This window comes from Camelus dromedarius, chromosome 9 (assembly GCF_036321535.1).
Source record: "Camelus dromedarius isolate mCamDro1 chromosome 9, mCamDro1.pat, whole genome shotgun sequence".
Lineage (NCBI taxonomy): Eukaryota > Metazoa > Chordata > Mammalia > Artiodactyla > Camelidae > Camelus > Camelus dromedarius.
The window spans coordinates 13018870-13031586 of record NC_087444.1 but is presented as its reverse complement, the minus strand read 5'-3'; the positions used below and the strand labels follow the sequence as shown (position 1 = coordinate 13031586).

The 12717-nt window shown below is 38.8% G+C and overlaps 1 protein-coding gene across 4 annotated transcripts in view; it reads right to left on the bottom strand.

Moving 5' to 3' along the window:
• The window catches only part of NTNG1 (netrin G1), a 300225-nt gene that overhangs the window by 51865 nt on the left and 235643 nt on the right, over nt 1-12717 (bottom strand). Inside the window, exons 6-7 of one of the 4 annotated variants that reach the window (XM_064488783.1) lie at nt 8627-8692; nt 6236-6295 (exon numbers count right to left, since the gene is read on the bottom strand). The exons of 2 other annotated variants lie outside the window; for them this stretch is intronic. In XM_064488783.1, the coding sequence (XP_064344853.1) occupies nt 6236-6295; nt 8627-8692 (126 nt within the window). The remainder of the gene's footprint in view (nt 1-6235; nt 6296-8626; nt 8693-12717) is intronic. One more of the 4 variants, XM_064488782.1, reaches the window with a different exon arrangement.

The following is a 12717-nucleotide window of genomic DNA, read 5'->3' as shown; positions in this document are numbered from 1 at the left end:
CACACTGCCACTCATCAGAATGGCGTGGATTCATTTGTATGAGGGCCAGTTACTATAGTAGAGAGCTAAGGTCAAAGCCCTGACAGCATGAAATCAAATTTGGATAGAAACAGAGGAGGACACCGGAAATGGTGAAGAATGGAAAATACCCTGGAATAGGGTTAGCACCTTGGGGACCCCAGATGCTTACAAGAAAGGCAAGAAGAAGGGGAGGTTCCTGAAGGCAAGCCCCTTCCTGTACAGGAGGCTAGCTTCTCACTGTGTGCATGTGTGCTGGGAGTAGGAGGTCGGAGGGGATTCAGAGAAACCAGTGGAAGAAAGAGAGTTCTGGGAGAAAGAGGCCATGTGGGAGATGGGGTAAGAAAATGCTGCAAAAATGTAGTGGTTAAGGCATGGCAAATTAATAATAATGATAATAATAATAATAATAATAATAATAATAATAATAATAATAACAACAACAACAAAAATAACAGAATTCCATACCACCAAATTAAATTCTCTTAGAAAGCAAGCATTATGTCTCCGAGTTCAACCTTATTTAAGCTGGTACTTCTGAATCCCTAGAAAAGATCCTTGCTTAGTTGAGGGTTTGGGACAGGGAGAATCTTTCCGGCCTGGAGTCACCCCGGAGCAGCAGTTGCAGGGAGGAGACCCCTCAACCCAAATCTAATTGCTTCCCAAGGACTTCTTCAGAGCTGCCTGGCATTTCTGAGGAGTGGGCACTCACAGCTCTGTGCTCAGGCCCCCCCGCTCCAGACAAGGCCCCTCAGTGGTTGTCCTTCTTCACACAGCCCTGCCCTAGGCTGGCCCTTGGTGCACCTAATATACTTAATCCGGCTTCTTTCCAAAGAATCTTCTAAGTGCATAAATTCACCCTAGGAACTTTTCAGAGCCACATGGAAATAAGTCCTTGTTGTCAAGAAGCTTGTTCAGTGGGTAAGATAAACATGCTCACATAAGTAGAAAACGAAGAGGATGTGCTTAAGAAAACAGTGAGACAAAAGTGATATAAGGCGAGATTCCTTTAACTTGAGCAGAATTAGGAAAAACTAACTTAACACTGGTCTTAACACCAAATATTCCATGAGGGCAGGCACGGTTATTTATTTTTTTAAAGGAGGGAAGAGCATTTCCAGTGAAAGGCATAGAGGGTACAAAGACACGACGGAGGGAAATGGGAGAGAACAGGGCTGGAGAAGCTTCACAACATGGCTCCTCTGTGGGTATTTGAAGAATTCTTTCCACAAGATCTGCCCAGGAGCCAGAACTGCATGCTGGGCTTCATCTGACAAAGCTTTATCCACGAGAAAAAGTATCTGAAATCCAGTTCCAGTGTTTTCAAGACTCAGTCCATGAATCTCCACAGACATTGTCACCTACTATTCTTTCAATTTAATGAATAGTATGAATTTCTGTGACAACATTACTTATTTGTTTCTCGGTCTTGTTTGAAAGGCAATTTATTAATTTTCATAGGAAAAGTTAAATAATATAAATTATATAAACGATTATATACAAAACCATACATAGCTAAATACTCAATATTATAAACTTGTTTCAGAAGATAAGTGGATATTTAACATGCCTTATTATCTAAGAAATGAGCTAATAGTAACTTGATTCTATTAAGTCTAAGACTCTTCTGAGATTTTGATAAAGCTGTCTTCTCTAGCCATGGTACATTTGAGAATAAAAAGTGAGAAAAAGATCTTCAAAAGTGATTTGAAAAATATGAGATCACCATACAAATGCAAGGCATTTAAAAGGTAATTATTAGACTGCTGTGTTATTTTTCATTTTTCTGTTAATTTCCCATTCTTTAGGAACTGGTCTTTCCACATAGGCACAGAATCCAGGAATGACCATTAGTGGTAGAGTTACAGCACTGCCATATTAAGATCCTGAAGATCCTATTAATAGTTCAGTAATTCTTTGATCCTGTAATTCACTGACCTACCGTTTCCTCCTTTCAGTTTTATACGAAGTATAGCGTCCACAGTCCATCCTTAGAATCACTTCCTTTTATATACTGTCATCTCCCTCACCTTCTACCCTCCATCCTCAATTGTGGTCTCCTGGGAAAACCGGATCCTGGTGAAGTCCAGCTCTCCACTGCTCCATGCGTACACTCCAGCTACTAAACGTGGCTGGAGTTTTTCTACAACTATTTTGAAACAACTCTCACTTTAAGCTCAGGACTGTAAACGACAAAAGGGGCTCTCAGGGCTTCCTGGCAACCCTTCCTGAAACAGGGTCACTACTCTCTCTTCACTAACTTCCTTCCCCACCCACCATTGCTTTTTCCATTTTCCTGCTTTTTGTCCTATCTTTTCAAATGCCTCAGGGCTTAGCCTTTGGGCCTCTTTGCTCTTTAAGCTCACCCTGTAGCCACGGCTTTTTTACCCCTCATGACTTTATAAACAATCAATACGCTGACCTTTCCAAAATAGTTATTTCCAGCCTGGCCCAACTCCCCAGTTAGTTAGTTACCGAGACTTCACTCAGACTGATACATTCAGTTTCTCAATGTCTCCCCTTGGGCACTGAATAGCTGTCTCGACTTCAGCATGCTCAGAACTGAGCTCACAGGTTACCTTCCCAAACCTACTTACACAGCAGTCCGCCCTATCTCGGTAAATGATAACTCCACTCCTCCAATTGCTTAGGTCAAAAAACTCCTGGAGTTATTCTTGACACTTCTCTTTTTTCACCCCCAACAACCAACCAATCAGCATATCCTTTTGATTTTGCTTTTAAGACATATTTCAAATCTCACCACTTCCCACCACCTCATCCTTAGTTAAGGGCACCTGGGCTATTGCTGTTCTCAAACTGCCTTCCGGCTTCCGTCCTTGTGATGGTCTCCCTTCCACACGTCAGTCAGAATGGCTTTTTCAGAACTTCAATTAGGTCATGATACCCCTTTGCTCATCACCCTAATGGCTTCCCGCCTCGTGTAGAGTAAAAGGCAGTTAGAGTTCACTCATTCCCAACTGGTCTGGCCCCTAATTTCCCAGGGGCTCATTGCTACCACTCTCCTCCTCATCCACTGTGCAGTGCCTCTAGGTTGCTCTGAAAACATGCCAAGCACTTCCCCAGGGCCTTTGCACTTGCTGTCACCTCCGTCTGGGCTACTCCTTCCCCAGACATCTCTATGACTTGCTTCCACACTTTGGTTTTCAGTCTCTGCTCAGAGAAAAGACTGTGACCAATCTATTTGAAATAACAGCCCAACCCAAACAAACTAACCCTCCCACAATTTCTTAATCCTGTTTAAAGTTTTTGTAGAATTTAGAGTATCTGAAAAGTGCATTAAAAAAAAAATTCTCCCCTCTACTTCGAGTGTAAATATATGTGTGAAGACTGTGTCCATTTTGTTCACAGAGGCACACACAGAACTCAAAACATCACCTAGCACATACTAAGCACTCAAAACATGCTGAATGACTGAATCAATGAGTCAGTGATCCTTTGTGAAATAGAGGAAGACATGGAGGAAAGTTATGTTTAAATTCATTCCTCCACAACTCAGATTCCATAAGAGAGTCTGCCTATGTCCTACATATTAAAGAGTCTAGAAAACCAACAGCCACACCTCAAGATACAACTAAGTGATTATTTTAGCTGACAGTTGACTATATGTTTATGCAGATCAGTTTAAGTAGGAAAACGGAGATTTCTGAAAACTGCTAAGGTTTTATATATTTTTTCAATCTCAAATCACATTGTAGACTGTATTTTATTTTTCAGACAAGTGTTTTAATTACTGTTGTGCAAACAAGGTAATGGGGTCCTCTAAAACACACTTCAGGGTCCTCTAAAACACACCCCAAGCCCTGGCAACACATATTTACTGAGAACCACCTCGTACCTGGGGGCAACGTGAAGAGGCCCAGTCCCGCAGAGTCTAGAGCAGTTTCTCAATTTCAGCGTTACTGACACCTCGGGACAAATAATTCTTTGTTTCCCTATACGTTGTAAGGTACCCAGAAGCACCCCTGGGCTCCACCCGCTAGTCAGTAGTAACCCCGAAGCTGTGACAACCAATCCTCTGAGGGAGCAAAACCTCCCATCTGACATGTATGCTCTAGGAGGCAGTTATGATAATACGGTGCTTGAAAACTGGCTACTTAAGAGCAATACAAGCTGGCGATATTCTAGGAGAAGAAGAGCTCACAGTTGGCTTTCTAGATCAGGAAAGACCCAAACCTCTTCTAGGGTTTAAAGGCTCTTTTTTGACTGAGACTGGCTGGGGAAGGCCTGAGCAGGTAGGGGTTACAGGAAAACAAAAGGCTGGAGAGAAAGAGAATAAAAGAAAAAAAATGTAAAGAACAGGAGGGAGTCAAAGGTCCGCTTGGCGTCTTCCCTCTTCTTCCCTCCGTGTTGCCTCTAGTTCCATTATTACGTTACCTATGTAACCTAATATAAGATGCATTGCAGAATATGAGATAAAGTGTTCTGAATGTGGCACACATAGGTTTATTTATCTATTTTGGGGCCAAGTGAGGAAAGCTAATTCAAAGTGAGAGCTGGTGAAAATTAGTCACTCAAAAAGAAAAGATTTGGGGAAAAGACTTCAGATAGCAGGACTTAGAACCCTTAAAAAGAAGTGTTTTCTCTTCACTACATTAGCAGTCCCCAAGCCTCCAGGGGCCTCCCCCAGGGGTAGGAATGACGCGGCCGCAGCATTTTCCTGGTTCCTACCCTACTCCCCACCCTGCCCTGCAACTTTTTGTACATTTTGGAGTTCTTCCAGATACATCATTTGATAACTATTATTCATGGATTTTTCTATGAAAAGTCTGCTTCATTAGGTGGCTTCTCCCTGACTCTGGAGATGCGTTCAGACTTCATTAGTGCTGTGACCCCAAGAAACTTGAGATTCAATGACGCAGGGTGAAACTTCAGGTCCAGAGGCCTCTTGTATACCCAGTGCTTGACATGACATAAAAGAAACGGACTTTATAAGGGTCCCGAATGCTTCCTTTCTCCTTCGCCTCCTTGGTTGCTTTGTGTAGATTCGCGTATCATAGATAAGGAGCCACATCCCTACTGTGGCTCCAGTGACGACCTTGCGATTTGCACACATGCTCCTATAGGCCTGACACCCTATGAACCTGGGGCTGCTATGTTCCCAAAGAACTTACTTCCCCCAATTTCAAATCCATTTGGATTCCTCTGAAAAGGGCACCGCCAAACACATAAAAGCACATTGTGAGGAAAGTTTAAGATGTGGTTTAAGTACTATCGGTTTCCTTTTCCCACCTTCTGATCATCTTCCCCCTTGTCTCTGTGTGTCCCAGAAGGACCAATTCAAGTTGATTTAACTCTGAAGAATGAGTTGACTCTTTTCAATCAGGAACAGAGACACTCTTATGGTCATTTTCACCAAGTGGGTCAAACCAAATTCAGATATTGTTAATAAATATATATATCTTTGTAAGAAGTGTTTCATGAAAAACCAAAACCCAAAAACAAAACAACCCCCCCCCCAACACGACGTATACAACAGTCAAGGGTGGAAAAACCATACACACTTGTCATACAGGACATTCAAAAGAAAATGGCGAAATAAAAACAGGAGTCTTTATGTTTCCTGAAAAATCTTCAGTCTGTGAATGACAGATGTTAGCTGGAACGAGCCATTCATGAGTCACAGATGAGATTCCGCTTGCTTCCAGTTAAAGACAGCAATGTAACTATTATTTCTGGGTCATGATCAACACTTAACCCAGTGTAGCTTTTCACTGGTATTTGTTCAAATTCATTCCAGACAATGTGTGGAAGTAGAAACTCCAAGATATTTAATTTGCCACAAAGTCCAATGAACACCATACATGGAACCTGCCATTCTGTTCTCATGAAAAGCATCCTGGAACCTCACTGTAAGCGGGTTTCCTTATTTTTAATGCAAATGAGTTAACAATGTTAATACTCTAACATTCATGTTCTAAACAGGAAACTAAAGTGTTATAATTCTTATTCACACATTAATCTTTCAGAAAACAAATACTGCAGCATTTTAAATTTGCAGCAAATTTCTGAGTGAAGCTTTTTCCCTCACTCTTACAGATGACGTTCTCAGTACTATTCGATGCATTGATCGTTACCAGTCAACATGCCTCACCAATAAGCTGATGGGTACACTTCACAGATATTCCAGATTCATACAGTGCAATGTTTCACAACACATAACACCATGAAATCACTGTATGAATCCAAGAATTCCTACCTCTCTTGTGGTTTGCAACTTGAACAGAAGAAACTGTTGACAAAGCTAATTTGGGAGCAACTGGATAGGTTTAAAAGAATGAACAGCACATTAGAAACAATAGTGAAAGGTTCAAATTGTAACAACTTATCATCAACCCACTTGAAAAGCAGCCCTAAATGAAAAGACTATTTGTATATGTTGTTTCTGGGAGTTTGTTTCAATCACAAAGGAAGTTTTGTAGTTAGCTGAAAATGGTTTTCCATTGTGTAATAAAGTTTAGGAGCTTTATTTTCAGGGGCAAAAAGAATTACCATCCAAGTCTAGAATGCAGTTACACAAGGGTTATTCCAATAACAATATGGATTTTAGGATCCTCTTTTGTCCCTCTCTTAAAATAGTAGTTGTGTTGTTGACTTAATTAGCAATATCATTGCCTTAATTCACCACGTCTTTCTCTCTGTGTAACAATAAGCTCATCTACGTATAAAGCAGTAAGATTATTCTTGTTGAATTGATTAGACATCACAGAACATAGTCAACCATTCAGCAAAATCTGGCCCTCAGTCTCAGAGTCACCTTGAATCTGTCTTCCTTTCAAATGTGTAGTCTTTTTCTCAATAGTTATTACCTTTACGATATCAGTTTGTTAATGGCAGGGATTTCTAAGTTAGCCAGCTTTTCTTTTCCAATTATTCATGAAGAATTGCTCATGACAATAGCAAAAAACAGGATAGAGACTAATGTTCTTTGCAGATGTTGACCAGGTAAATTATGTCTGCACAGAACTGGCCTTCGCTAGGAAGTGCACCTTTAGCTGAAAAGTCAAGTTCAAGCACTTTACTCAACTGTGCTGCTTCTCAAATAAATTTATTTGGATTCATTATCCACATTCTTAAAAAGTGCAACTGGCATTAACTAAAGATGTTTCTGAAAACTTTTAGTCCTGTGACACTTACAGAAAGCATAGCAAAATAATTAAATGGGTCTGTTTCAGGTTTTGAACAATGCATAACCTTGTTCAGCATTGAACTTACTATGAAGAAGTGTAAAATCTTAGACCTTGTCTTGTATAATTTGTGAAACTCAATGGGAAATACTGAGTGACATTTCACTGAGGATGCTCTCATTGAAGTTGCCATGGAATAAAGCCACTAACCCCCACCCCCAAGTCCTCCCAGAATTATACTAATAATAGGGGTGGGCTTCGTCTGTATTTCTTCTTCCACATACGTATGCAGAAACTTGAAAAATTCATTTCGAGTGGATGATTAAGGTAATTCTATTTGCTAGTAATGTATGTATCTAGGACAGTCTGATTTCATCACTCTGATCAAGGACTGAAAATGCAGCCCTTCCAGTCTGACTCCTCAACAAATTGCTAATATATTTTGTTTTGCTTAGCAGCTATTTCCTGGTTCCTCCTTTTGCTCATTTCCTCCTCCATCTGTATTCATTAGAGCTTGAAAGGAACATCCTGTAGATAGCAAAGGAAGGTGGAAGCCGAAGATGTGCCTTTTTTTTTTGAGAAGAATACAAAAGAAGACAATTTTCTATTAACATAAACTATTTATATATGTCTATCTATAGGCTAGATGTTAGTGTAATTTTAACATTACACTGCATCCTATGAATTTTATTGCCCGGTTTTTAAAGGTTGTGTTTCTTCCTGTGCAATTACACATCAGTATCTATCTATCTATCTATCTATCTATCTATCTATCTATCTATCTATCTATCTACTATCTATCTATGTATCATCTGTCTATCTATTTATGACGTTAGACGTCAGAAAATAATTATTGTTCTAAGAACAGCCAGAAAACAGGTTGTTCTTAAACCTGGCAGAAACGATTGGTAATTCATAAAGGATTAAAAGAGGGAAAGTCTTAACAGAGAAAATTTACTGCAATGTGGAAGAGAGAGAGAGGGTGAGAGAGCAAGAGCGAGAGCACCAAATCCTGTCCGTCAATATGGAGCAACAGTTAAACAGAAACAGGTCTCTTGGCGGTTGCATTACTGTCTTTATGTATTTTCCCTGACCCCCAATACAACCGATGAACCAGTCAGTTTACTTAAGAAAAGCAAAAGGGAGACAGTGGAAGGACACCTGTGCTGCTCACAGGTTTTCATTATTTGTACTCCCCATGGTGATGGCAACTGAACTCTAGGCTTCTTTTGGGACAGACGGACATTCAGGGTAAATTTGATAAAGTGTTTATAAATTCTATGCCATCTAATTTTTCCTACACCTTTCACTATAATATTTCTGGGACATTCTTCACGTTAGAAAAAATATTTGAATTATGATTCTTTCAAAGACATGGTATTCATGTGCTAAAAATTAGAATATGGGATTTTTTCCCTAAATATGTGGGATTTTATATCAGTAGGAATTTTACATGCTCCTACCTTGTTTTGGGTTAGAAACCTCAAGGGAAGAAATATTCGGCCATATCCTATTAAACTTTGGAGGATCTGCATGCATCAGGAAAAATCAGGGTATGTTATTTTCAGCTACAATGTTAATTGGTCTAAACAGAAAATTATATGGACAAAGACACAAACCACACATCTGCTTTTTAACTTGGCTGTGATGCACTTAACAAAACATGACTCCCACACCAAACAAGAGCAAGCAATTGATGATTCCCAAAACATTGAATGGACATTAAATATATAGCCTCTTCCCTAACAAAGCTATATATGTTAACTTTTGCAATAAAGTAGAGCATTCTTACAAATAACCAAATAGGGACTACAGCAATTCCAATCGTTATATAAAGCCGGTGCCTGAAACTGGAAGATAACGCGAAAGAAATAATTTTTCACTTGAGGATTCTGTTCTCTGCAATTTATGTTTACAGATACGCTGGTTGCATTAGTCTTCAGGAGAGATTCTTTAGGGTATGTTTTAAGTGTGAGCCATTATCTCTGCAAAGAAGTCGATTTTTTTCCTATTTTTATTTATGCAATTTCTCAGAAAGAAAGAGAAGGATTACTGGTGGTTCTGGCTTAAGGAGAATAGTCCAAGGTGCTTCTGATTGTATCTAAGATTTGCATGTATGGGTGTGTATATGTTTTCATGATGTTTTTAACTCAAAATATGTTTCTAAAGTCATTGGTTCCAATCCAGAAATAATTATAATCATTGTTAATTTAAGAATTGATGTTATTTCTTAGATTCATTAGTATTAAAAAAACGAAAAAGAAAGACTCTAGAAAAGCAAGAGAATAGTAGGGTTTAGGACTGGAAGCTTTAAAACTATTTTTCTAAGGCACATGGGCCATAAGTATAAAGGCAGTCATTCCATGACTCAGATCTCCCATTTACTGAGATCAGCTCGAAGCCTCATCTCTGTGCAGCCCTCAGGGACCACATGAGTCAACAAGGAGAGCTTGTGCCTCTAAACTCCTGTGGCGTGTTATCTTCTGTGCTTCTAATTTCGCGTTGATATTTGGATGGCGTAAGGTTTAGTATTGTTGGTTTAAATTTGATAGGTCTCTTTCCTGTCTCTGTAATTAGATTGGATCTCTCTGAGGAAGGGCAAAGCCTTCCAGAAGGCCTCAGTAAATGTCTAATAACTGAGTAATTGATATCAAGTGGCGAGGCTCCTGTAAACAGGTATTATCAGATTGTTTCCTCCATCATTAGATTACAGCGAATAACATTCCTGCAAGACATGGAACGTTCACTATAACTTTGTCTTTTAAATATTTGTTAGAAAAGCTGATCTCCTGTTGCTCTGTGTGTGTGTGTCTATATACACATGAAAGCAAAAGAAATCTTAATATTGCTGTATCTATCAAAATTTATTAATGAAGAAAGAATGTAGTGGTTTTCCACATCTGTCTCCAGGTGTTACTAAATAAATAGATACTTGGTAACATTTAGGCAAAATATGCAATTTATTGACTGAATGTTACTTTCCACATGACCACTTTGGTGATAGGTAGATACTGAGTTAACAGAACAAGCCTACTTGAACTGTGATGGTCATTTTTGAAAAACGAATATGATTTCTAGAATTGTTTATTTAGAAAAGATTTCAAACCACTGTTACAGTTTAATTAGAAGATATATTTATTTATATTATTAGCATCAAATTAAGAAAATTTCAGTTGTTTGAAATGGTTCTCTCCATCTTTTTTCCACAGGAGATGCAAATACTGGTCATAAGTGGGGGTGATGTTTGTAAATTTAATGTTTAAGTATTCAGTGACTTGAATATCTTGATGAAATGAAGGTAATAATATGATGAATCATTCTGTTCATAAGCTTTGCCAAGAAATTTAACGAAAGGCAAAAAATTTTATACTAAGCCAGTTTAGAAGTAAGTTTTGAAAACTTTATAAATTTAGCTCTATTCTGTACTCCAATATAATAAATATTTCTTTATGCCTATATTTTAGTTACTCTCTTAGGATTTTTCCCTGGGATGCTGAGGTTCCATTTTGAGGATTTTCCTACATGTATAAAAAATCAGTGTAGGTAGTGTAGGTCATTCTACTTTTGAATTGTTCACAACCTGATCTATATAAAATTATCAAGATGGACACCTCAGTTACATCCTACTAGAAGATAATTTTCCTCCATATTGTGTACTTACGATAGTTTCTTGGCGGATGGGAGAGTGTAGTTTTGTGTTTGCTTGGGAATACAGTTATTTTTTTCCCAAATGATATTAAAGTGTGGAATGCCTAAGTTTCCTGAAAAATCAAAACTCAGAGCCACCAGCAGTCCTCACATGGAAATCCCAATCTAATCTAAGCGTATCTCTAGTGGGAGAAAATTTTATGTCTTTTATTGGGAGGAAAAATGTCCTGAAAAAAAGATATTGAAATTTGTGAACCTTAAGCTTCTATAGCATGAGACTATCTGTGTTTACATGTTTTAATATTTGGTCATGATGAAATTTTTAATTTAATATCTCATCTTAATTTTTAAAACATTGTTATGTTTTAAATTGCAAAGCCAAATAAGAAAACAGCTTGAAATTAGCTAGTTACTCTCTGGTTACTCTTATTACTCGAAGATCCTGGCACGTATAAATATTCAATCAATATTACTAACAAAGGTTTAGTTCCCAGAAGTAAATGAGGCACATTAATCATACAATTGAGACAAATTCTATGTTAGCATACCCAATTCCGATAAAAGTCTTTGCACGGCATGAAGCATCTGAGAATGTTTAGCCAGTGGTCACTTATTTCGAGTAGTTAGAAATTGCAAGTAGAAAAAGAAAATTATAATACGTCGAAAGTATTACTATTGCCTCTAGGTGAATTGTTGCAGAATTTATTAATTTCATTCTTTCAAAAATTAATTAATGAATACCTTTGGGTCAATATGAAGGCCTCAGAGTGGTAGTATGTTGCAAGGCAAAAAGTACTAGGAGTCAGAAGATAAGGGGTCTGGTCTCGTTTCTGCTGGGTAGAGCTGTCTGGCTGTTAATTTCTGTGGACTTCAGTTCCCTTCTCTGTAAGATAAAGGTACTGGACTAAAAGGTCTCTAAGGTTTCTCTCAGCTGCTGAGATCCATCACTCTAGTGGTTCCTTCGCGGCCTAGCCAGGCCACACCGAAGTTCGTGGAAGGATGAATCCTACTGGAGTGAAGCATGTGCTGCCTGGAGGATCGAGGGGATTTAGGGGATTTAGAGCTCTCCATGTGAAGGAGAAATCAGTGCCGCATGTTATAACTGCAGACCTGTGACTGTCATAGTGAAACCCAGCCTGGAGCTGAGAAATTGTTACTGAGGTAAGGGGAGGGATCCCCATACATGCCCAGTGGGATTGCAGATGGCCAGTCCTTCAGGAACAGCCTTTTATGGAAATTCCTACTCCTCAAGGACCCTAGCCCCACACATCTGGGGTAACCGACTGAACTCATCCTGATGATCTCCAGAGACTTTGGCTCCGGGAGTATGAATACCAAGATGACATACTCCACAACCGTTCCATTTACAAACAAACAGAGTATCTGAAATTCCCATCCGATGCTATTGCTCTATTGTCATTGCTAAAGTTTCAAACTTCATCTAGGAAATATCTTTTTAGTGGAAATTTATTTAACATAATTTAACATAATCATGTAAAGAGAGCTTGTGCTAGATTCAAATCTCAATTTTACCACTTGGACAAGCTCCTTAACTTCTCCGTGTTTTCTTCCTTGTCAAATGGGATGATGATATTGCCTTCCGGTTGTTATCAAGGCTGAATGAGGTAATATGTGCTTGTCATGGTAGTGAGCATCCAAGAAATCTCAGCTCTAACTCTTCTATTTGTGGTTGCTGTTATAATAAAAATCAGATTACTGCAGTATAAGCAGTTCTTACTGAATTGAAGTACAGAAAGCAATGTGCTCCCCTTATTTTTTGCAATCTTAATTGCTCCCAAAGCAAGTGATCCTGATAGACAAAAAAGCTCACTTAAGATACAACTTACTTTAGGGAGTGATCTAGTTCTGGGGCCTACATCGAAAAGATCTGATTTTTAGCGCTTGA